At 40.9% G+C, this 25995-nt stretch overlaps 2 protein-coding genes across 2 annotated transcripts in view; both read left to right on the top strand.

Annotated features, from left to right (window-relative positions):
• The window catches only part of ATP6V0A2 (ATPase H+ transporting V0 subunit a2), a 29983-nt gene extending 17234 nt beyond the window's left edge, over positions 1–12749 (top strand). Inside the window, exons 12-20 of the mRNA XM_065418025.1 lie at positions 787–944; positions 3852–3942; positions 4465–4583; positions 5379–5589; positions 6284–6403; positions 7680–7799; positions 9243–9360; positions 10669–10840; positions 11108–12749. Of these exons, the coding sequence (XP_065274097.1) occupies positions 787–944; positions 3852–3942; positions 4465–4583; positions 5379–5589; positions 6284–6403; positions 7680–7799; positions 9243–9360; positions 10669–10840; positions 11108–11210 (1212 nt within the window). The 3' untranslated portion in view covers positions 11211–12749. The remainder of the gene's footprint in view (positions 1–786; positions 945–3851; positions 3943–4464; positions 4584–5378; positions 5590–6283; positions 6404–7679; positions 7800–9242; positions 9361–10668; positions 10841–11107) is intronic.
• A 2260-nt stretch (positions 12750–15009) lies between these two features.
• DNAH10 (dynein axonemal heavy chain 10) overlaps positions 15010–25995 on the top strand; it is a 101138-nt gene continuing 90152 nt past the window's right edge. The window contains exons 1-7 of the mRNA XM_065418001.1: positions 15010–15241; positions 16372–16482; positions 19534–19679; positions 21984–22089; positions 23258–23373; positions 23894–24125; positions 24895–25052. Of these exons, the coding sequence (XP_065274073.1) occupies positions 15010–15241; positions 16372–16482; positions 19534–19679; positions 21984–22089; positions 23258–23373; positions 23894–24125; positions 24895–25052 (1101 nt within the window). The remainder of the gene's footprint in view (positions 15242–16371; positions 16483–19533; positions 19680–21983; positions 22090–23257; positions 23374–23893; positions 24126–24894; positions 25053–25995) is intronic.

Genomic DNA, 25995 nt, shown 5'->3' with positions numbered 1-25995 from the left:
CATTGTTTTTGTAAATTTTCATTACTCATAAATGAAACTTGCTGCAGGATAGTTTTAAAGAGATCGTCAACTTGAAATCTAATTAATTTAAAAAAAAGATTGTCCTCAAAAATATGAAGCCAATTTGCATGTATAGTGTTGACTCACTTTTTTTGTGTATGGAGAGTGCATGCCTTGTCAGAGACAGACTTAGTCCAGGGTAAGGCATGGACTTGATATGGCCTGCAAGACCCTTTAAGGTGATATTAAATGAATGACACAAAAAATGAACACACTAGCATTCTGAAAAATGGTCATAGCAATAAACTAAGCTCTTAGTAGAGTATTTGGTGGTATAATGACTCCAGGATAGAGAGAAGGTCTAGGTTTGTATTCGGTGAGTCTATGTAGAATCTATGTATGAGTCTATATAGGTTCCTCAAATATACAGATTTATTTTAAAGCAAAAATGTGACTTTCAGACTACATTTGTTGTAAAAATCTTAGGTAGTGATAGTGACAGAACTCTTGCAAATCTATCACACGATATTAAAGGTATGAAAGGTGAGATACAAATTGGGTGTCTTTAAAGAGAGGCACTAATTTATTAAACGATGTCTTCAATCCAGATTGTCTGATATTTTCCCCCTGGTTTTGTCTTAGTTTTCTTTATATCCTGTAATAATCGTTCATATGGATTTTTAACTTATAATAACTTTAATGTGGTCATGTGCTCCTCTTGGAAATGTGCAGATAATGAAAGTTCACATAGCTCTCGCTAACAGTGCTGTACTTCAATATTTACAGATCATGAAAACATTCTTTGAAGGGAGATACATAATTCTGTTGATGGGTCTGTTTTCTGTATACACTGGCTTGATCTATAATGACTGTTTTTCAAAGTCATTAAATATATTTGGTTCTGGATGGAAAATTTCTGCAATGTTTGAACAAAATATCTGGCGGTGAGTGGTATGCTTTGTTTACTATACCATTAAAACAAATATACAATGTTTAGAAAAGACTCTAATTCCCTTCTGTTTTGCCTTCTTAAATAGACTGGTTTAATTCCTTCATAAAATGTTATCATTAAGAGGTTCCAGATCCTTCCCAAAGGAGTAAAATGCCCTTATTTTGAACAATAGTACTTGAGAAATTATTTGGGGGCAGAGACACATTATTTTGTCTGTAAAGCACAATGTGCAATTATGTCAAGTATCAGAGGGGTAGCCGTGTTAGATTGGATCTGTAAAAAGCGACAGAGTCCTGTGGCACTTTATAGTCTATAAGGTGCCACAGGACTCTTTCGCTTTATGCAATTATGGTGCAGTATAAACAATAATTCTAGTCCAGGGGTCGGCAACCTTTCAGAAGTGGTGTGCCGAGTCTTCATTTATTCACTCTAATTTAAGGTTTCGTGTGCCAGTAATACATTTTAACGTTTTTAGAAGGTCTCTTTTTATAAGTCTATAATATATAACTAAACTATTGTTGTATGTAAAGTAAATAAGGTTTTTAAAATGTTTAAGAAGCTTAATTTAAAATTAAATTAAAATGCAGAGCCCCCCGGACCGGTGGCCAGGACCTGGGCAGTGTGAGTGCCACTGAAAATCAGCTCGGGTGCCGCCTTCGGCACGCGTGCCATAGGTTGCCTACCCCTGTTCTAGTCATTTGGGATCATTTCAGTATTTTATACTGCATTCAAGTTGATGACCCTCCTGGAAAATGTTTCTTGACCAATCCCACCTCTTTCTTTGTTTGCAAAATTTATGTAACTGCTGGGAGAGTGGTCTCTTTCCCTTCAGAAGAAATACATCAATGCTTATTGTCTTAAAAATACATGCATCTGTACCAATGATAGCAGCCCAACATTTATGAGTAATCCCAGAGTAACAAAACAGCACTAAGAACCAAAGAGTAATTTAGTGGGGAGCTGATTACACTCTTTTTGGGTCAGATGATCTACTAGGATTTTTAGTGGTTCTGGCCCGGTTGTTTATTGAAAGAAATATGACTCGGTATACTTTTTATAAAATTTTATTAAAAGCAATAAGCAAACAAAATTAAAACCAACAAAAATGTAACTAAGGTTACACTATTACACACACTACTAAACTAAGGTTAAACAATACAATAATCAAGTTAAGATCAAAATAGGGTCAAAGAAAAAAAATGACAATAACCGTGGATTAAAACTAATCCATCAGCTAGTAAAATCAATTCTTATAGACCCTAAAATAAGAAATTGTGTTCTGAGGCCTGCTCTACACTGCTGGGGGGGAGGGGAGGGGAAATTGATCTAAGTTATGCAACCTCAGCTATGTGAATAATGTAGCTGAAGTCGACGTACTTACATCTACTTACCACGGTGTCTTCACTGCGATAAGTCGACGGCTGACGCTCTACCGTCGACTCCATCTGCGCCTCTTGCCCTGGTGGGGTACTAGAGTCAACGGGAGAGTGCTCGGCGATCGATTTATCACATCTAAACTAGACACGATAAATCGACCTCCTCTGGATCAATCACTGCCCGACAATCCAGCGGTTAATGTAGACAAGCCCTTATAAACCCCAATTAAGATTTTGCCCATGGCGGTGCAGTCAGTTTAGCAAGTTGAATATTTTGATTATCAAAGCCAAATTACTGTTACTTTTAAGCTATGTCCTCAGAGTAAATTGGAATTTCCTCTTTAGATTTCAACAGTGGTTGCTCTGTTTCCTTTCTGAACACAAACTTTAACATCGCTCTTCTAATATGCAATAGTTAGCAACTTTTGATAAGCAAGAATTATAGATGGTAGTTTGTAAATGCTGTTACCAAAATTAAGAACGCACGCAGGCTCTGATTTTTTTTACAAAGCAGAATTTCTAGGGTAACTTCAGTCTGCGGGTTATTCTTTGGCACCTCGCCATGTGGTTAATATTTATAAAATGCTAATAAATATTCAGAAAGTACTAATATTCATAAATGCACTCAGCACACATTCACACGCTTAAAATAGAAAAAAAAAACCAGGGATGTCTCCTTGTCAAAAATAAAAAAGGAAAAAGGGGAAAGTGAAATGCTTGAGATAAAATAGAGTTTGAACTCTTCAGCTCTTGTAGGCTTCAAACTCACGTGGTATTAGAACTGTCACTGCAGTTAAGATGCCAGGTAATAACAGAGTTGTCAAGTACCTTATGCTAGCAGGGTCTTTCAGTGCTAGGAGACTGGTTAGGCTAATATGGCCACAGTCATTGTGGTCTTCTCCTCTTCGGATGGCTATGGGATTGGAAATTAAATCTGGAATCTTTCCTATCTAGATCACCAGTATGAGTCCACTCAGGTTGAGAGTGATCATAAATTGTTGCTATGTGATATCTGTTTGGAGGGTTATGTGAAATAAATTGGTAGCTTCAGCCAAATTTCTTGGGCACATTTAGCCATATTAAAAAAAACCACCGCAACCAGCTTCTTTGTTGACAGTTTCAACAGAGGCCAAGAACTGAATGGTTATTGAACTACGTGTCTCACCTATAGTGGTGTCCTTTCTGGTCAGAGCTGACCTACATTGGATGAGGGAGATTATGCCGACACTGCACATACTGCATCTGTTCTGTGGATAAATAGAAAAGCATTTTCAGGGGTTGCCATTCTGGTAACTATAATCAGTACTTAATTTACCTGGGAACAGTTTAATATGTTGACTGTTTATCTTACTATTATTGTGCTGAGAAATCCCTTTATGCGTCCCTCAACCTTCAGATCAGCCATTTATTTTCTCTCTCTCTGCTAAACAAGAAAGTAGGAAGGACATTCTGCAGAGGTGAAAGCAATACATGCTTACTATTTTTAAGCAACAGGATCTGAGTGTGTGTTTCTTTTGCCACAGTCTTGATGATTTGAAGTCTAATCGATATTTGACATTGGATCCAAATGTTACTGGAGTGTTCAATGGAGTTTATCCCTTTGGCATAGATCCGGTTGGTGCTTTTTCTTTAAATTTACCCATTTGTGATGATCAGTGCTTTACAGCTCATAAGTTAAAAGTGTGACACCTGCTTAGTATACAGGCAAAACATAAGGGTACATATTATGAGTAAATGCAGATTTCCATTTCCCCTTTCTCCCGTGAGGATGATATCCTCTTCTAGTGATTCAGAGAGAGAGGTAACTAGTTTCTTCAAACTCTTTTTTGCTTGGGATCTTACCCCTGGATTCTAATTCCAGCTATGTCTACACTGCAGTTAAATACCCTTGGATGGTCTGTGTCAGCTGACTCGGGCTTGGGCTTGCGGGGCTGTTGAATTGAGGTATAGACAAGCCCAAACGTCTACACCACAATTAAATAACCCTTTAGCCTGAGTCAGCTGCAGGTTTTTAATTGTAGTGTAGACATATCACAGGTTTCCTGAGGAGAGATTGTGTTACACCCCGAACTAGTCATTTTAGGAAAGTCTATTTCATCTTATTGATTTGTCTTTTATTTTTTATTTTCCCTTCAGATCTGGAACCTGGCAAGCAACCGTCTCAGTTTTTTAAATTCTTTCAAAATGAAAATGTCTGTGATTTTTGGAGTGACTCACATGACTTTTGGAGTTATTCTGGGGGTCTTTAACCACTTGTAAGTATGGGAAGTTAAAGTTAAATGAGTGTGGCAATAAACACATGCAAGCAAATAAATGTGACATTTTCTGATCAGTATTTATTATCTGAGATTGGAAGGAACTGGAATGTTTTTGAGAACTGAGCAAAGGCAATGTGAATTCACTATGAAAATTGCTTTACAAAAACAAGTCAGTTTTTGCTTGAGATCCTGATTTCCTTGGAAAAATATAGGAAGGCCAGTATTATACAGAAAAATCTGCAGCCTCTGAGAAGTGAGATTTTGTGTTGTGCTTCTAGAGAAGGAGGATGGGTTTGGAGCTGCCACTTTTGGGCCCCTCCTAACCTCTTCTGTGTAACACTGTTAATGCCTTGGTTTTATTTGAAACATTAATGTTCTTTTTGTTACTCGGGCCCCAATCCTACAAATATGCACATGCTGAACTAAAGGCATGAGTAGTCTCATTGAAATCAATGGGATGATTCCGTTCTTTAAAGTTAAGTATTTGCATAAGTGTATGCAGGATTCAGGCCCCTGTTTGCAATAATTTTTGTTTTCTTTTAATTGAAAAGACTTTCGCTTCCTCTGTTAAGGCCCTGAGACCATTGACATCCATGGTAAAATTTCTTTTGAGTTCAAAGAATCAGGATTTGGCTCATAATTTCTCATACAGTTTCTATTTCTGAACACTCTCAACTTCCATTGATGTCACAGGGGTTGAGGGCTCTCAGCACCTTATAGAATTGGACACTATGTGATCTTTCTATGTAAAAGTTGTTCATCATTAATTCTTTTTCTTTTTTCTTTTTTTAGATATTTCAGGAAGAGGCACAATATTTATTTGGTTTTCCTTCCTGAACTTTTATTCATGCTGTGCATCTTTGGGTATCTTGTATTTATGATCATCTTTAAATGGCTAGCTTATTCTGCAGAAAACTCCAGATCTGCTCCCAGCATTCTGATTCAATTTATTAACATGTTTCTATTTCCCACTAGTGGAATGGACACCTTTTATACAGGACAGGTTAGTACTACTCTTATAAACTGAAAAGAGGTTGATAGACTTCAGAAGATCATATGTTCTTTAATAGTGTGATTGAACAAAAAGTATTATCTGAATGTTAAGTTAAGCTAATGTCTGCCTCTAGTGTGGGGACAGTAAAGAGGTTGTATCAGGATTATTTTAAAAGATAGATAAAGAGAAAGCACATCCATTATGACTGACTGAGCATTTTGCTCTTAAACTTCATCTAAGCTTTTGTGTAGATTTAAAAAAACCCAACACACTTGCTCTTTCTAGAACAAAATCCTGTACTCCTTGCTCAGGCTAGCTTTGATTCTCTTTAATAAAAGGGATGCAGAACAGAGCACAGACTCTCTCTTCTCTTTTAGTTTTTAATGCTATTTTGTGTACCAAAAGAATCTTTTTAAGCTTGGAAATTGGCAAGCTTGCCTGCCTTTTGGGGCCAATCCAAAAGATGAGCGCCCACAACTGCTATTTAAGGCCCTGAATCAGCAAAACACCTAAGTGCATGCTTAACTTTAAGCATGTCTTTAAGATCCACTGAAATCAAGTGTGACTTCTCAAATGCTCAATCAGGGCCTTAAAGGAAATCAGTTGCTTCTTCCTCATTAATAAAAAATCGATTTAAGTACTTAGAGGGAGGTTGTCTGAACTCATCTTTAAACACCTTTTCTTTTTTCCCTCCCACAAACAGGTTATTTTACAGAGATTTTTATTTATTGTTGCTTTGCTTTCTGTTCCTGTAATGCTTTTTGGAAAACCACTTTATTTGTATTGGTTGCACAATGGAGGCCGAGGCATTGGAATGTACAGAGTACGTATTGAAAGAACTGTATACCTGTAGCATGCATTTTCTAAATTGACAAGCATTGTATTAAAGGGTATTTTATTATAAATCCTTTTGGCTAAAATTAATCTTTTTTAAAAAAAGCATTATTGTCTATACTGGGGAAGCGCTAAAAAGGCATTATCCAGTAACTGTTTCACTTTACTCATTGCTTGTAATAGCCTTTAGAAACCTGAACATAGAATTTCTTTTCGTTATGATTTTGGCCACCTTTCTCTTTCTAACAAATAGATTTCCTAAATGTTTAAAAAACAGCAAAGTTAATTTAATCGGACTACAACAATTTCAACTTGCATAGCACTTTGTCATTCCAAACAAGGCTCAATGCTACAAACACTCGCATGCATGATTTGTGAGTATTTCCAGAATTGGGCCTTTTCAGTGTTTGTGAGCTAGCTGCACTGCAGATATTAGTGCAGCTCTGGGAACCGCACTTAGCAGCTGCTGCTGCAAAATCAGTAGAGGAAACACTTTGTTCCTATATTTGTTGGCTGTTTCTGTAGCACTTCGTTGGTCATAGATGTGTGACTAAAACTTTTACTAATTGTGTACAATAAAGTTTTAAAACCACAGCGGGAAACTCACTCATTAGATATTTTCACAGATTACATTTGTCAAAATACTTTTAACTACATTAGATGTAAGATACATTTAAATTTGTTAATATGGGTAAAGAAATAATTCTCTTAGATTAAGAAAGTGTCTAGAAGCATTGATCTCTAAAATGTCCTATAGCTTGATATGACCATGCAAATTAGAAAAATTGATGTCTATTTTTGCATAATAGGGCCTTTCCACTTCAGCTTTCTCAGCTTCTATGGTCCTGAGGGTATGTCTCCACTGCAAACAGACACTCATGGCTGGCCCATGACAGCTGACTCAGGCTCGCAGATCTTGGGCTGCGGAGCTGTTTAATTGCCGTGTAGACTTCTGAGCTCGGCCTGGGCTCTGGGACCCTCCCACCTCACAGAGTCCCGCCTTGCAGGGTCCCAGAGGCTGGGCTCCAGGCCAAGTTCAGAAGTCTATACTGTAATTAAACTGCTCCACAGCCCAAGCCTCAGAGCCTGAGTCAGCTGGCATGGGCCAGCTGCGGGTTTTTAATTGCAGTGTACACAAACCCTGAGAGTCTTAATTTTTTTGCAGTGTCTGCTTTAAATAAATACAAAAAAACCTGCAACTATCACAGTGACATCAAAAATTCTTGTTAGTGTACTGACACTGATACTGTTTCCATTTTGTGCAGAGTGGCTACAGACTTGTTCGAAAAGAAAGTGAAGAAGAACTTTCTCTATTGCAATCACATGATGTGGAGGAAGGAAGCAGCCCTTCAGACAGTGGGCACAGAGAAGGGGATGGAGAAGAGGTAACACTTTCAACTACCGCCTGTGATAAGAATGGCCTAAAAGCAAGTTAGCAGTGGAAAATTGTATGGGGTGATACTTGGCAAATTGCCATACACTAAACCAGGTTGAGTTCCTGGAACCTCTAAAAATGCCATCTAGGGGACTTTTATAAAGATGGCCCGGTTGGTTGGCTGCATATAATTTACATTCTGTTATTTGTGATTGTTCTGCGCTGCATTTCTTATCACAAAAATGTATCAGTTCAGCTTACTAGAGTTCCTGGGTTTTGATATAAGGGGAAATAGACAAAGTGCCTCATGCAGCTGAGACTATATTCATTCCTTTTAAAGTACGATTAATCAAGCAATATCAAAGCTCTCTTGCATAGTTTTATGGGTACTTGATTTTGGGTGCCTTTAGTCAAGACAAAGAGGAGAATATACTCTAACTTTCTCCTTTTCTTTTCATCTTGGGTTCTCTAGAGAAAAGGCTCTTGATTTTAATTTTTTGAACAGTATGCTATATAGTTTGACAGTGGGAAGGCACGGTGCTCTTGTCATTAGTGAGAACTGGAAATCTGGAGTCGTGAGCTGTACTCCAAGTTCCTGACAATATAATCTTGGGCAAATCACTTAAGGCGTTGTTATCTGCGTGCTTTTGACTTTAATAGGAGTTGATTAACACTCCTAAACACTCTGTCCCTCAATTTACTCATCTGCAAAATTAGTATAATACTTCTCACTGGGAGATTTGAGACTTAACCTCTGTAGGGCTAATATATCTAGGAAATAGGAGAGCTCTACTGAAAGACATTGCACAAATTGTACCACAGTTTCATAAGAAATATCAGGATTTACAGTAAAAATTACTGATCTTGGGTTTGTTTGTTAGTACTAGCCAACATAACTCAAGATTACTATATTAATAATTATCCTTTACCATTTATAGCTCTCTTCATCTGAGGATCTGAGTGCTTTACAACAGTTGATAGTAATAATTATCCCCCTTTTAGAGACCGGAAAAGCTGAGGCAGAGAGAGTTTGTGATTTGTCCAAACTTAACACAGTAAATGAACAGCCTAGCTGGGATTAGAACTCAGGTCTCCATTAGACCACATTATAGTATGGCAGAACTATATGTTCATATAAGATGCATTCAGAGTAATTGACATGCCTACTTGCATTTTCAGAATATTCTTTGGTCATATAAGTAGAGAACCTGCTAGAAAACTACACCTTAATATATTTTTTTTATCATCAGTGCAATCAGCATGTAAGCTTTTAGAGTTTATACACTGGTTTAATTATATAAAAATTTATTTGACCTTTAAATAGATTTTTTTTTTTTTTTTTTTTAATGATCTAAAACCTGTAGTGGATTTGCAAATGCATGTTGTACGTTGTCACACTCCATAGTATGGATTTAATGTATACAAGTGTATTGACATACATATGTGTTGTTAGTTTAACTTTGCAGATGTTTTTATGAATCAGACTATTCATACCATTGAATACTGTCTAGGATGCATCTCCAACACTGCTTCATACCTGAGACTCTGGGCACTAAGTCTTGCTCATGCACGTAAGTCTTTGTATTCCAATGTAACTTTAATATTGTATGCGGGGTTTGTTGTTTGTTTGATCATTTTAGAATATTCTAGCTATGAAATTATCTGATTGGTCATTTAAAAAAAAAAATCCCTAGTGAACTGACCTGGACTAATAGAAAGCACATTTTACTGAAAAGTGGAATTGTGACTTGGAGTGCTGCATCTGGTATATGGCTTCATTGTTCATTACTGATTATGTGAAGGGCTGTCAGCTAGTAACTCTTAAAATGGTTCTGTAGATGGTGATATTATGTCATGTGATATTTAAAGTCTTCCCCTTTAGTGGCCAGGATTCGAGAAAGCACTTAAATATTGTCCTGAATACAGATGGACTTAAGTACATGCTTAAGTATGGGCTTAAGAGCTATCCTGAATAGGGATGCTTTCCTGCATCAGGACTAGTATATTTCTGAATTTGTGTCATTCTAAATTAGAACCTGGGCATTTATGTTCCAAACACATTGCGCATTTCCCTTTAATTATTCATTGAGAGACCATGAGAGAGTTATCATAAAAACCACCCAACCTTTTCATATTTTATATTCTTGTTCTGATTTCAGGAATGTGTCTCACAGCCAAATTATATAGGTATTTTATGCTACACTGAATTAATACAGATGAAGTAGTGATGTGTTGTATGCATGTGAGCTTATTAAAATCTTATTGAGTGTGATATTGTTTCTAAACATTTAAAAAAAAAAAAAAAAACCTTGTCTGAAAACGTGTGCTGGCTTTGCAGTGTGAAATTAAAGCTGCTAGAAAACGAACTATGTGATCAACATGTATCTCAGTACTTAAATCTTAATGTAGTGAACACTGGTCTGTGTCTTGGGTTCACTTGCAATAGTAACTATTAAGTATTGGTTAGTGGATTTGTGGTTTTAATAAATTAGATGTAGTAAGTAGTAGATTTTATTCTGAGACTGTTTATAATTATAAACAAGCTATTTCCTGAGAGAACAAAACAGCGTCTGCAGCTCCAGATAATTCTGCCCTGATTACATATGATTATACAGTAAACAGACTACTCATTCAGTGTTCTGGTGAATGCAAATTACCACCCGTTACAAAAATATTAATTATTGTGCAACGTTTAGTTCCTTGAGCGTCTTGTGATATACACTGGATTCCTTCAAAGGGGCACATTTTTTGCTCCATTTTTTGCTCCAGGAGATTCTAGCACAGTAACATAATTGAAACTGGAGTGCAGACTGGTTAAACAGACTCACTGGGTACGTGTATGTTTCCAAAGGTAATTTTGGAAACCATTTGTTTTGTAGAGTTATCAGAAGTGCTGTGGGCAATGATAATGAGAGTGGGCCTTCGTGTGGATGCAGCATATGGAATCTTGCTGTTAGTTCCAGTTTTAGCCTTCTTTGCTGTATTAACAGTATTCATTCTTTTGGTCATGGAAGGTCTTTCTGCTTTTCTACACGCTGTACGACTTCATTGGTAAGTGCTAACTTTTAATTTTTAAAAACTGCCCTTCCTCACACCCCCAACTGTGCATTGGTTTATTAAAGGGACATTGTTGGGTAGGATAGGCCCAAAATTTAGAATGCATATTTTGAAAACAAATGACTCTGGCAGAAAAGTTAAGTAACTAGCCTAAAGGCATCAGTGTTAGAGCCAGAATTAGATCTCATGAATTCCTGGCTCCTAGTCTTGTTCTCTGAGTTGTGTATTAATGTGTGGATTTTTTTCCCCCCCTCATTACAGGGTGGAATTTCAGAACAAGTTCTACACCGGTGGAGGTTACAAGTTTACTCCTTTTTCCTTTAAGCACATTTTTTTACATTTTAATAAAGATGATATTGCATAATTTTATTGGCATAAGCAGAGGTATTCAGAGTTGCCTGCAAATCATGTAATTAGATCTCACTGATGTACAGTTTGTAGAAAAATGTGTTTTTCACTGATTGCCTTATAATGTAGCCAAATAATTCTGTAATATATACCTCCTTCATACAAATACATTGCAGATCTGGAGCCTCTTGTAAAATATATAGGCATAAAATGTATGTTTTTTTCATAATAAACTAATGTAAATTAATTTTAAGATAATTCTAAAAATAATCTTATTGCTTGTTCTAAAAATAAGAAAGGTATTTTATTTCCAGAAGAGACTGTTTATATTCTTTAATGAATACTTTTAAATGATTTTAAAGACCTTAATTTCCGTTTCGTCATATAAAATACACAGCAAGATTACTGTATATTACTCATGTGATCACATCCCCTCATTAACTTACATTACCATCTAATGGAATCTGGAAGCAGTTAAGATTAAACAGTGTATGTTTTCAGTAGTTATTCCCAGGAGATTACCAAAAATAGTATAAACCGGTAAATACTAATATAAAATGCTCTTGTGGGGCTATTTTTAAAAGTACACCAACTTTTTTATTTATTTATTTATTTTTTATAAAAACAATCTTGTGTCTTGAATTCTGCCCAGAATTATTACTTTAATCTTTGCAAGTGCACATCCTGAAGCTTCATTCGATAAAAGAAAAATTAAGGGCAGGTAGGGGAAACCCAACTATGGTTCTTTTTATCTCCCTTCATTGAGGAGTTTATAGTCTTATGCCCCAATTTTGCTAAGTGATCTGTGTGGGTGGACTCCTATACTTGTGTGGAACTCTACTGGGTGCAGGGATTGCCCATCCAGACCATTTGGCAGGATCAGGGCCTTAATGATGTCTTTAACAGGTGACTCAAATTGTATAGCAGAATATGGTGTATTAAATGCTCATTCTACAGACCTTTCACATGCAAAGTTCCCATTAATGGGAACTATATTTTTATGACGAGTGCAGAATCAGGCCTTGAATTTATTCTGTATATATTTGGCTTTAAAGACATTTATGGATATAACTTGATTGGAGTGACTGGTTTATCTGATGTTATTGAACCAAAGTTGTTTATACTGAGTTAAGAAATGTTACTTAAAAGGGTGTATGTGAAGGGAGGAGACCGTGCTTTTGCATTTTTTATATCAAAATGAAAATTGGGATATTTTACCATAATAGTTTGACATTTGTGCCATAAGAACAGCATAAGTTAACGTTTACATTTTTCTTTCATACTGATTCCAAATAAAATCTAATTGCCATTTGCAGAATTAATATTCTGCAGTGTTTGGTTGTATTTAATTGTTTAAAATGAACTCCTGCAGCTCTTAAACCATACCACTAAAATTTTGTCCTATGTAATATTTCAATTTCTTATTTATAATATTTTAAGAGGTTCCCAATATTGTAAAAAGTTACATTTGTTACTGAATCTTAGGTCTTTTCATTTCTTACTTCTTGTGCAACCCCAAGCAGGCGACTTGGCCTCTTCTAAGAATAAAGCTTCACTTAATGAGAGCCTGCATATGCATTATGTTCTATCTCTAAATTTTATTTTAATTGAGAATATTTTTGACTAAAGATCTACTTTTTTTGTGTTAAATTCAGAATTGTTGGAGTGGAGACGTAAGATCACATAGGTAAATCCCACACAGGATTTTTGCTTTAACTTGAATTGTAGGGTCTGGACTTTCACTGAGCAGCCTATCTGAAAACATTCTGCCTGTGATTCAATAAGGCACTTAAAGTCTTGAAGTTACATATGTGTTTGAGTAGTTTGCTTGACTTCAATGGGACTATTCAGTGCTTGAAGTTAAGCACATATTTAAAGTCCTTGCTGCATCAGGGTGTCTGTCAGGACCCAATCCTGCAAACTGCAGTTTCTTTTACAGGAGAGGCTGAGCTCTTTGCAGGATTAAGGCCTGAAAATACACTCTGGAGTTAGTAACTGATTGTTAGTTTACATTTTCATTCTTTTAATAGATTCCCTAAACCTGCAGTGTCATAACCTGGAATTTAGAAAACTAACAACACCCCCTCCCCAAACTTTAGTGCTATGAAACCAAAATTACTTGACGGTTAAAGACCGGTACGTTGAAAGCATTTTTATGTGGAATTTTGTTGACATTTTGTACTAATTCAGGTTGTTTTGAGAACCAAGTAAAACAGTGAAGGAAAAATCCTTCTTGAGGAATTAGTGTTCATTACTAATAAAGTGTGAAAAGACTCCAAAAAGCAAAGGGAGGATTCTGGGGGAAAAAATTGGGCTGTGCTGTGGTAGGTAATGGGGCTACTGTCAGTCTACTTTAACTGATAACGCTGCCTGCTGTTGGGTTTGTGAGAGAAAAACTTGGATTCCAGATAAACTGTCCTGTTTCCTTTGCTGCTGCTTTCCTTCCTCCATCTCCCTTGCCTCTCTTCTGATCTTGTGTCTTCTACAGGCACAGTTGCTTGCTTTGGAAGGCACCAAGCAAGTACAGCATGGGAATATGCTGGTTCTAATGCTGCTATTCTCTGTTGGAGCAGCGGCCTTTAGTGAGCAGAAGTAAAAATAATCACGTCTGATCTATCCCTGTTCTTAGACGCACACACATCCAGCACAGAAACACATCCAGAAGTGGGAGTGGCTCACTCCCTAAAAGCAACAACTGACAAATGTTGCAGAGGCTGGTGGGAACAAGGCCGGTTCTGTACAGGGTCATCCTTCCCCTGCATGCTGCTAGCCCGTCCCAGGTCAGCCAGGGAACACCAGCATGGTGCAGGCTGCATGGGACAAGCTTTAGTATTGCTGCCTACTTTCTCTCTTTCTCCCCACCCCCCCAGGTACTGCTGCTGCTTCTGCCCTTTCAGCCTTGTTTCTTCTTAAAAAGAAAAACTTCCTTGCTCCTGGTGGCAGGCCTAAAGCTTTGGGGGATGGGGGGGAGGGACCCAACTCATGAGTAAAAACAACTAGGAGTCCTTAGGGTACCTTAGAGACTAACATGTATTTGGGCATAAGCTAGCCCTCTGAAAGCGACTTGTGAATGGCACTATTCATGGGGCCTTAGGGTCAGGTGGGGTTATACTGAACCTCATGGGATAACCTTCCCTCAAAGGGGGGGGGCAAGGCAAAAGGAGGGCGAGTACAATGAGAGGAAGGTGAGGTGGTTTGGGGGTGTGAGTGGGGGAAGCTGCTGGCTGGGGCAGTGGCAGGGCTGGCTCCAGCATTTCTGCTGCCCCAAGCAAAAAAAAAAAAAAAAAAAAAAAGCGTTAGTGAGAGACTTGCTGCAGGTGCCGCCCCTCTCCCTTGGCTGCCCCAAGCACCTGCTTGTTAAGCTGGTGCCTGGAGCTGGCCCTGGGCAGTGGGGTGGGATTGGGAGGGTGAGTGGGGGAAGGTCAGGGTGACCAGATGTCCCGATTTTATAGGGACAGTTGTGATATTTGGGGCTTTTTCTTATATAGGCGCCTATTACCCCCCACACTCTGTTCCTATTTTTCACACTTGCTATCTGGGCACCCTAGGGACGGTGCTGGCTGGGGATGGTGAGGTGGAGGTAGGGGGCGCTGCAACCAGGGATGGGGGGGGGGGCGACACTTGCCCTCAGCCCCTGCGCCGTCCGGCCCTGGGGGCACCACGAGGCGCGCGGTGGGAGGGAAAAGAGGCGGGCTCCGGGAAGCACAGGGCTCGCGCCGCGGCCAGTCCCGCCCCCAGCCGTTGCTATGGGCACCGGGTAGCGTCCGTTGAGGTCGGCGGCTCATCTGCCCGCGGCTGCCCGGCCCGGCCCCGCCATGAGCCTGGACGATGTCCGCGTGCAGTGGATGCGGGACCGGGTGCTGAGCGCCCTGGGGCTCTCCGACCAGGCGCCCTTCGAGGAGCTGCTGAACCGGGGCGATGGCGAGGAGGGCGAGACCGTGCTGCGCTTCCTCAACCAGCGCGCGGCCGGCGAGGAGGGGGAGGTGGCGGGGGCCGCGCTGCTGCTGCGGACCGAGCTGCGCCAGGAGGAGATCGAGATCGAGATCGGTCCGTCCGTGCGCCGCGCCTGCCCGCCCCGCGCGTCTCTCCGTCCGCGTGACCCCCTGCCGGCGCCCCGCCTGCCCATCTGTCCTCTGTGCGCAGCCAGCTTGTCCCAAGCCCTCCGTCTGTTCGACGCCTGTCCCCTGTGCTCCCCCGCCCGCCCATCCTCTCAGTCCAACCGTCCCCCGTCCTTTCCTTGCCCACCAACTGTCTGTCTGCCCTTCCCCTATGTGCCCCCTCCACCCCGTGTCTCCTGTCTGTCCCTCTGACTATCCTCTGGGTCCTCCCATTTATGCCTTGTGCTCCAGTCTGTCCACCCGTCCATCTCACTTGTCCATGTGGCTGGCCATCTCTTGTGTTTTTCCCTCCATCCGTCCATCCTCTGTGTTCCCCATCTGTCCATCCTCAGTGTCCTGTCTATCTGTACGTCCCTCTCCATGTCCATCCCTTGTGCAGGGGTGCTGGAACTATTTTTATAGGGGGATATGCTGAGAGTCATTGAACCAAACTGTAAACCGCATATTTAATAACCACTTCCAGCCAGGGGGTGAGGTGGCAACACCCAAAGTTCCAGCACCAATGCCCCATGTCCCCTGACTGTCTGTCTGTCCCTCCCGTGTCTCCTTGTCAGCCTCACTTGGGATGTGTCCAGCCATCGTCCATCCTCATTATCCCCCTTGTCTTCCGTGCCTCTCTTTTGTCTGTCCATCCCCCATTTCCATCTGTGATCCTCCATCCATTACATGTGCCCCCTGTCACTCCACCCCTGGGACCATTGCCTGTGCCCTCTCTCTGTCTGCCCATCCCATGTCCGTCTGTCCATTTCCTGTGTCCATGTGCCTTGTCCACATGTCTCATGTCAGTGTTCCTATGCCTGTGCACTGTCCACACCCAGCCATATGGGCATATAACCATATGTTCCCTGCATCTATGTATCTCCATGTCAGTGTGCTTTTGTGACCCCCCCCCCCCACCCATCCATGCATAGGGCTCTGTATCTATGCAGCCCATGTGTCTGTCTCATCTCTGTCAGTGTGACTGCATGTCAGATTTTTGGGGTCCCCTTTTGTGGTACAGTAGCTACTTGAGTAAATCACATTTGTTTTGTACATGTGTGTCATTTTGATCCTGTACAGTAGAAACAGAGGAGCCTACCATATCTGAAAATGACCTGAAGGAGGAAGATCCAGATAACCCTCGTCAGGAGGAGTTGGCTGAGACCGCCTCAGTTGGAGCAGCAGAAGGAAGTATGTATGATCAGTAGACCTTGCAAGTAACTTGAAGGTTCATTGCTGGGGATGAGTACGTCAGGATTATGCTTCACCCAGCATGGCATAAGTAAGGAAGATTGTTTGTTATGCCCTAAAAGCCTTAATATAAACGGAACACGGTAAACCTGAAATCATCAAATTAAAATACTTAATTAAAAGTAGTTGAACTTACTACACTAGACCTAGAATCCCTTTATTGACTTTTGTTTGATGTGTTTTTTAAAATCACAGTTTCCTCTCTCGATTTCTGAAGGGTCCACACAAACAAAACAACCTAACTAACTGATTATGCACAAAGTGCTGTCAAATGCACAAAGTAAGCAACAGGGGAAAACTGATCATAGCGAAACACTGCAACCAACTATAATCAAAGGGAAGTCAAATGCACAAAGTTACCAAACGAAAAACAGATTTTTTTTCTAATTTCAGCTTTAGTAATAGTAGGTGTTACTTTTATAAATAGTAAGTAAAAACTTTTCAGACAAATGTAATTAACAATAAAATTGATGGTGTTGCATTAAACACAAAGACAGAGAGCATCCGAAGAAGTGGGTTGTAGCCCACGAAAGCTTATGCTCTAATAAATTTGTTAGTCTCTAAGGTGCCACAAGTACTCCTGTTCTTTTTTCACACAAACTGTTTGTTTTAGAAGTGGCCTGTCTGAGGCATCATCTATCTCAGGGGTTTTCAAACTATTTTTGCTGGGCCCCTCTTGGAAAATATTTCAGGCTGTGATGACCTCCCCAAAAAGTGATAGCAAATTACTGTACATACTCATAGAAGTGTACTCATGGTATTGCCACCCTTACATCTGAACTACCTTCAGAGCTGTCTGGTCAGAGAGTCGCAGCTGTTGACCGGCCACTAGCTCTGAAGGCAGCACTGCCATCAGCAGCAGTGCAGAAGTAGGGTGGCATGGTATGGTATTGTGGCACCTTTAAGACTAACAGAAGTATTGGGAGCATAAGCTTTCGTGGGTAAGAAGCTCACTTCCTCAGATGCAAGAAGTGAGGTTCTTACCCACGAAAGCTTATGCTCCCAATACTTCTGTTAGTCTTAAAGGTGTCACAGGACCCTCTGTTGCTTTTTACAGATTCAGACTAACACGGCTACCCCTCTGATACATGGTATGGTATTGCCACCCTTCTGTGCTGCTGCTGTTGGTGGCGCTGCCTTCAGAGATAGGTGGCCAGAGAGCGGTGGCTGCTGTACCCCCCTTCCAGCTCCCCATTCTCCCAGCAATATTGTTGTGATTTCATGGCCCCCTACAATCGCCTTGACCCCCTTTTGGGTCAGGATCCCCAGTTTAAGAAACACTGATCTATCTCATGTCCATATGTGAAATTTCACTGAGAATTCCAACTACACTGAGTCCTGATTTTGTGTGTATACAATGTACATATAAGGAACGAGTGAAACTCTTGTTATAATATTGCTCGTTATGAAAATACTTCACTCAAAGTGTTTTTCTTCCCCAATTGACACATTTTGGTGCAGTAGCTTAGAATGACTGTGAGCATTGTAATTTCTGTGCTGAGGTACTCTTCATACAAAAAGTGAAGGATTCACATTGCAGGAAAGAGATTAAGCAATTAAAAACCAGAGGTTGGCCTATGCCAGCTGATTTGTACTTGTGGGGCTTGGGCTAAGGGGTTGTTTTATTGCAGTGTAGACATTTGGACTTGGGCTGGCGCCCGGGCTCTTGAACCCTGTGATGTGGGAGGATCCAAGAGCTTGGGCTGCAGCCTGAGTGCAAACGTCTACAGCCGCAATTAAACAGCCCCTTAGCCTTAGCCCTGCGAGCCCAAGTCAGCTGGCTCAGGCCAGCTACAGGTGTCTAATTGCAGTGTAGACCTACCCTAGGAAGATGCAGTGAAGAAATTCAGAGGGACATATTCAGTCTTGGTAAACTCCACTGACTTCAGTGGCATTACTCCCACATACACTAGGACTTAACTTAACCTGTGATATTTATTCCGAGAACAGAGTTCTTCAGCAGAGATCTGAGGCCATTTAAAGTCTGTTTCCCCAGGCCTGTAAATCTGATTTTGCAGGGTGAAATAGATTTTGTCTAGAGTGGATGGCAAACTAATATCTGATACGGTTTTTCAGGAGTTCTGCTATAGTACTTTCCTTAAAAGACATCACTTGATTTGGCTTGTTTCTTCATCTTATCAGCTGCTGTGTTGTTTCTCTTACTGTGACTGGGAAAGAAAAACTAAAACTCTTCACCCAGCACAGTTAGGGCAGTTACTTAAACTGATCTGTCTTTGAAGAGGTGATTCTTTCAGGGTCCCAGAGACCTGTCACTATCTTTATATACTGAGACCATCAAGACTGAGATGGATTAAATGTAAATCCCTTCAGTAGGGTTTAAGAGGACCATAATGTAGTCATGCTGGATGTAAAGCCTTGCTTTTATTCCATTTTAACTAGTTCAGAATAAAAGTAAACAAAGTAAACAAGTGCAGAATTTGTCCCAGTAAATTTTTAATATTATGGCACAACAGGCTTTCACAAAAAAGGAGGAAAGAAAAGTGAAAGTGATTAAAAAGCCAGCAAGAGAACTGTTATGGCTGTTTCTTTGTTATGTAGGCATAATGTCTTGAGCCCCCACTGCTTGGGCACTTCCCACCAGCACATTTCTACCAGTGAAGGCCATGACTGAGCCATAAGTATTTGACTAGACAAATGCACCTATGACTTTTGAAATATGTTGATCTATTTTTCCATCATATTCAATTGTAGGCATTAGAAATTGTAAACAAACCCTAGTTACTAGGTAAGAACAGCAGGGGTACATGCATATTTAGGAATACATTGAGATCCTGTTCTGCAGAAATGGAATTGTGTGAATCACAGAAATGTATGATTAATGCGTAGCTTGGATGGCTACTTTGTGAAAGAGACCAGCAAAGCTGTTCTTTCATTTATTTCAGGACTATAATTTGTGTTTGACAAGTTGGTTCTGAAAGATTGGAATAGGTGAGCTTCATTGATTTCCTCTTCTGTGAATTTCTTTATTAGAGAGGGATCGGAAAAGCAAAGCATCTGTTTCAGAATTTCTAGACACTAAATCTTTGCGAGAACATACATCGCGTCTATCCATTATGTCGGGTTTGAGTGAGCTAGCCCAAGGATTTGCAGGTGAAAGCAGAGAGCAAATATTCAAAGTAAGTCCATTACATTTTACTTTTGTTTTCTTGGAGGAATCTGAAGGAGCTCTATCTGTGATATGAACATTTGAATGTGTGAATGTTTCAATAAACCTTATGTCGAGTTAAAGATGTAAAACTGCATACTGTGATCCTAGAGCAGGGGTCGGCAAACTTGTTGGCCTGAGGGCTACATCTGGGTGGGAAAATTGCATGCAGGGCCATGAATGTAGGGCTGGGGCAGCGGTGTGGGAGGGAGTGTGGTGTGCAGGAAAGGGCTCAAAACAAGGGGTTAGGGTGCAGGAAGGGTGTGGGGTGCAGGGTGCAGGAAGGGGCTGAGGGTACAGGTGCAGGATGGGTGGCAGCAGCGCGAAGACAGGCTCCCTGGCCCCACGCTGCTCCCAGAAGTGGCCAGCACCACATCCCTGCGGGAGGGGTGGCAGAGGGTTCCACATGCTGCCCTCACCTGCGGGTACCTCCCCCGAAGCTCCCATTGGCCATGGTTCCCTGTTCCCGGCCAATGGGAGCTGCAGGAGGTGGTGCCTGCAGGTGAGGGCAGTGCACAGAGCCCCTCTGCTCCCCCATTCCCAGGGGCCACAGGGATGTGGTGCCAGCCGCTTCCAGGAGCGGCACAGGGCCAGGGCAGGCAGGTAGCCTGCCTTAGCCCCGCTGTGCCACAGGGCTGGCAATCCCGCAGGCCAGATCCAAAGTTTGCTCACCCCTGTCCTAGAGCAAGATAAAACATACGAGCATATGATTTTCCAACTGAAACAGAATGTAATAGGATACACTCTCTGCAAGCCATGCAGGGAGCACCCTCATGGCTAGGAATTACCTCTGCCTGGTCTGATGCTCCCTTGCTTGCTTGCACTGGAGCCCCTTTCTAGGAGTCACAGGGCTTCCTCTTCCTGGCTTGGCCCTCTGGCCAGGTCACTATATAGTTTTCCCCTACTGTGGTTAACAAAGTCTCATCAGACCAGCTGTCCAGGTACCATTCCAGGCACTCTTCCCACTCAAGACTGTGCCACTTTCCCATTGTCTGGTAGGGGAACCCAGGCTCATCTGCTACTCCAGGTTCGAGTCCAGGGACTCTACTATCAGCAGCCAAGGTCTGCATTGTCTCAACCCTTGCTGCTGTTTCCCTGGGCTTCTTCCTACTCCATACTCTGCAGTCTTCTTTCTCTGTCACCCTTCTGGGGAAAAACCCTTCTGTCAGAGTCCCAGGGCTTCTGCTTCCTCACTGGTTTTCCTTCTTCTCTCCTTACTAGGCCCAACAAGTGACTGAAGCCCCCTTATGCCCTCACTTCCTGGCTTTATATGAGTCCCTCCTACTCCTCCCCAGATGGTCTCCATCTTCAATTAGTATTGTCAGTTAGGCCTAAGTCTTCCTCCAGATGCAGCCGGTTAGGTTAATTAGCCACTTCTGAGCCATCTTAACCCCTTCAGGGGTGGTGTGGGGTGAACACAACATCCCACTGAAGTGTCCAGTATCAAGCCTCTGGCAGTGGCCTATGCCTGATGCTTCAGAGAAAGGTGAGAACCCCCTATAATTCAACTTTGGCTGTTGTACAGTGCTGTACAGGCACTGTGAATCACTATCCTTGACATAGGTTTTCAATATTTATGGTTACAGTGAATATATCAATGGGTTGTTTGTGTACCACATACTACACCACCAACCTCCAGATTTGTTTGCATCAAACAGCTAGCAAAGTTCATAATTAGCTAGAACCAATAAGTAACAATAGTGTGCGAAGGAGGTGGGAAGGACACTAGGCCCTTGGCCACAGGTTACTTGTCACTTAATGTTCACCTAAGGATGCATGCTAACAGGGCTCTTGCCTCTTTGAGGCTGTCAGGATGTAGTCATTTAATTAATCTCATTGTATGACTGGTGTCTTTTTCTGAACTCCCAGTCTTATCTCCTTCCACTTGAGGAGCTGGATGTATGTTTATGTGTTTCTTTGAGACTACCATCAATGGCATTGTGGTCTGAACCTCTCTCTGATTTGAAACTGACAGTGCTCATTTCTTGATACTCTTAGCTTCCATAGGCTTGGGAGGCAAAATTCTTAGGTTGCTCCCAAAGCTGAATATTTGTACTGTTAGGTGTGTGATTTTTTTTTAAATTTTGTTTTTGTGTTAGTGGTTTATGTGGCACAATAACATAAACATACTGGAGTAAGAGATGGAATTGATTCTGTCCTACTGCTGGTAACTGACAGGACTCTAAATCTGTTGTAGGATTTGTTTAAGAAATGTGGCAGCAAATAATCACATGCATATTTGATTACATTGATTACCATCTTTCTTATGTTTCAGATCATAAAACAGACAGTTTACAACCTATATTTTCATGTGGCTTTTAATGACATTTCTGAAGAATTTGTACATGATGATATTATGTTCTTTCTCAGAGATACAAGAGGTATTTTTCATGGATAAATTATGACTGAACGTTTTCAATGTTTGTATTAAAAAGCGCTTTAGACTAAGAAATGATGATGATTGGGATTTAGGACAGTGTCTATTCATCCTGAATATACATGTGTGGTCTCAGAACAGGCCTGGGAGCCAGAAACTTCTGAGTTTTAATCTGTCTTTGGCATCCACTTTGTGGAAAGTCATCTAAGCTGTCTGCCTTCATTCCCCCATTTTACAGATGGGGATAAGACTTGCATACCTCCCTGAGAGGAAGTACTGAGATTTAATTACTGAATGTTTGTAGGAAGCTTTGAAGATGAAAAGTTGTATATGTTGCTAGGCACTAGGGTGATGATGAAGATAACTGTGCTATACTTTAGTGTCCCAAGCCTGTTATAATATGGACAAGGATTGTTTACATGACTCAAATTCTGATAAATTCTGATAAACAAATCTTGTTTTAACAGTTAATAATTTGTCCTGAAAACAGTGACAATGTCTGCTGCAGGCTATAGTAACCTTAACCCCGAGCCACTGTCCAGACCCAATCCTTAACCCTATCCTGGTGCCATCTCACTGTAATACTAGATAGGGGCTATCGAGTAGTCTCAGCCTGAGCTTGGCAGAACTAACCAGCCTAGGGTGAGCAGATGTCCTGATTTTACAGGGACAGTCCTGATATTTGGGGCTTTGTCTTATATTGGCACCTATTACCCCCCACCCTGTCCCGATTTTTCTCTTTCATTTTTTCAACATTTCCAGCAAAAAATAATTGGCATTTTTTGATGAGTTCTGTGCAAGATTTTCCCATTACCTCTGAAGAGTGAGAAGCAGGAAATTAAAACAGCATCTCCAGAAGACATGACAGAGGAAAGAACCACCACTAAGCCATCAAGCTGGCATATAAAAACTTATAGTAGAATGATCCATCTGATCTCCTTTTGCTTGCTTATAACCTGCATTAGAGTATTTGAGAGTCCAGGCAGGTTTCATTTATAAGTGGCTGAGTGAATTGGCTCATGTCATACCCAGTTTATTAGCAGATATATTTTACTTTTTAGAATGATTAACATTTAATTGCTCCTTATGCAGGAACACATCAGCACTGGTTTTAATTACTGCTTTCTGTACCAAATAGCAAAATTTAACACTTATTATTTATTACTGTCTAGAAACAGTTAGTGAACCTAATGATGTGAATGAAGCTAATGAAATTCTGCCTGAATTGCTAGAGTGTGGCATTCTGAATGGTCACACTCTTTTGATGCTGAAGAATATTTTCTCACAGGTAAAGGTGTTACCATTTCTGCGTATGGACCCCTGAAGTTTTTGTTAGAGTCTAATCCATTTAGTACAAGGTTGATATTATCAGTACACAGTAAATACTAATAGTTGCTGAGCTAATCTGATTTACCCACTTTAAATTTATATATAATATTTAATTTGAATTCCCCCCCATGTGTTTAGGGAAGAGTGTGGAGAGAGCTGATATTTGATCTCATTGCATGTTCCAAGTGTGGGAGGTGTCTGGGAATGTAATAACACATGCCTTTATTTATACATGAGACTCAGGTGAGGTTGAAGGAAGCTTTCAGATAGGGTGTGGAGACAGAATAAAAAAGGATGACTGGGCTATTACCCCATAAGATTTGAGGAGAAAATCATGCTGATAAAGAGATGAAATGAATTATAGTTAGTCATGTGCAATAGATCCAAAGGTTTGTTAAATGAATAGTTAGAAATTTGACTGGATGTTGATCTTTCAAAATTGTGAACAGTGTAATTTGTGGTACATGTTTGCATTTCAGGTTTTTTTGCCTGCTTTGTCCCATAATCAGCACAAGGCTGAGGAACCTGCCTTTCATCCAGACACCGAAAAGCCAGAGCCTGAAGACAGGCGTTTAGCTGAAGCTGAGCCTCTTGAAAAAAAGAAAGAGCAGTCTGTGGAATTTCACAGTTTTCACATAATAAGGAATGAGTTCTTAATGAACATGCAGAAATTCCTAAGCCATATTCAAAGGACTATACAGCAGATTGAAGGCAAGTATCTCCCCCTGCCCCACACTAGATATTTACATTACATGACAGTGGAAAGAAATTAATTCAGGTTTGGCTTTGTTTCAAATAGTGATACTCAACCTGTAGTTGTATAATTGCATGCAGCTCCTGGGGAGTCTCCGGATTTGATCAGAGGTCCTCTTCTGTGATGATAAGAGCATTACATTCAGCTTTATACATGCAAGGGAGCATGGAGCAAATGGACCAGATCTGTAATAAATATCCTGCCAAGGAGCCAGGAATAGGAGTGGGAGAGAGGCTAAACTCCCCTAACTGCCTTCCAGCAGTCATGTGGAGGGAGAGTGAGGGAGGGGAGCACAGGAATATAGGAATTGCCTACTGGATCTGGCTTTTGGTCTCTCCAGTCCAGAATCCTGTCTCTGACAATGGCAATCACCAGATGCTTCAGAGGAAGGTGCAAGAACCCCAGAATAGGTAGATGTGGGATAATCTGCCCCAATGATGTCTCAGCCTAATTCCTAATAGTTAGAGATTGTCTTAAACCCTGGAATGTGAGAGGTGGGGGTGTTACACTTTCAAAAACCTTTGCATTCATTAAATGTTATAACTCTGAAGAGAGAGGAAACTTTTGGCCAAAATCACTGATAGAATGAGCAGAAGGTTTACTAGCTGTCCTCAGATAGATACCTAGATGGAAGGTTTGTGCTTTTTTCATTGTATTATTCAAATGATGAAGCATATGGGGGAAATAAAATGGCTAACTGAGTCAAACTGCATTTTGTTCCAACAGGAGAGATTAAATTGGAGATGCCAACTATAAATCTAGATGCAGAAGTGAGTGAACTTGCCACAGATCCAGAAGTGATTGAAACACTGGAGCACTGTGGAATGACCTGGCTAACATTAATATCCACAGCCGTTGAGGAACAAATCAGAAAGGTCCCACAGGTAACATTGCTAATAACCACTCAGCATGCCAAAACTGATCTCTCCATTACTGGTTTGTGCTCAATGTTATTCTCTGTTTGATTGCCCAAAAGGGTGGGGTTTCCATCTGCTGACTAATATAAAGCAAAACAAAGGTAGTGGGGAACTGGGTGTCTTCTGGCTAATGGAGTATAAAGCAATTCACTTCCAAGTTGTCAGTGCAAACCCTGCGGATTATTAGTTATGGAAAGTTGTTTCCGACTGATGGCTGTTCAGTGCTCTGTGTAAAATGAGTGTGGTGGTCTCAGCCCAGATGCCAATGATCAAGTGTTCACATCACAAAAATTATCACCACAATTGGCTTGTATGGCTATTTTTGTTGGCAGCCTGTGCAGGGAGTCAAGGTACTAAATGGGTTTGGAGACTGACATTTCCTTTCCTAGGGATGGGATCATGGGGAAGGAGCAAGGCGCATCGGCAGGACAGTGTGTGGGAGCTTGCTGCAGCTGCCTGTTTTGAGGCTAGAGGACTTCAACGTCCTGGGCTGACATCAGGTTCCTTTCACTAGAACTAACTTAATAGAGAATCATAGAAAAGTAGGGCAGGAAGGGACCTCGAGAAGTCATCTAGTTCAGAACCCTGCGCTGAGGCAGGGCCAAGTAAACCTAGACCATCCCTGACAGATGTTTGTCTAACTTATTCTTTAAAATGTCCAGTGATGGGGATTCCACAGCTTCCCTTGGAAGCCTATTCCAGTACTTACCTATCCTTATAGTTAGAAAGATTTTTCTAATATCTAGCCTAAATCTCCCTTGCTGCAGATTAAGTTGATAGCTGCTTGTTCAGTGGACATGGAGAACAATTGATCACAGTCCTCTTTATAACAATCCTTAGCATATTTGAAGACTGTTATTAGTTCTCCCCTCAGTCTTCTTTTCTCAAGACTAAAATTGCTCATTTTTTT

This window comes from Emys orbicularis, chromosome 16, assembly GCF_028017835.1.
Source record: "Emys orbicularis isolate rEmyOrb1 chromosome 16, rEmyOrb1.hap1, whole genome shotgun sequence".
Taxonomy (NCBI): domain Eukaryota; kingdom Metazoa; phylum Chordata; order Testudines; family Emydidae; genus Emys; species Emys orbicularis.
This window is presented reverse-complemented; position numbering and strand designations above follow the sequence as displayed.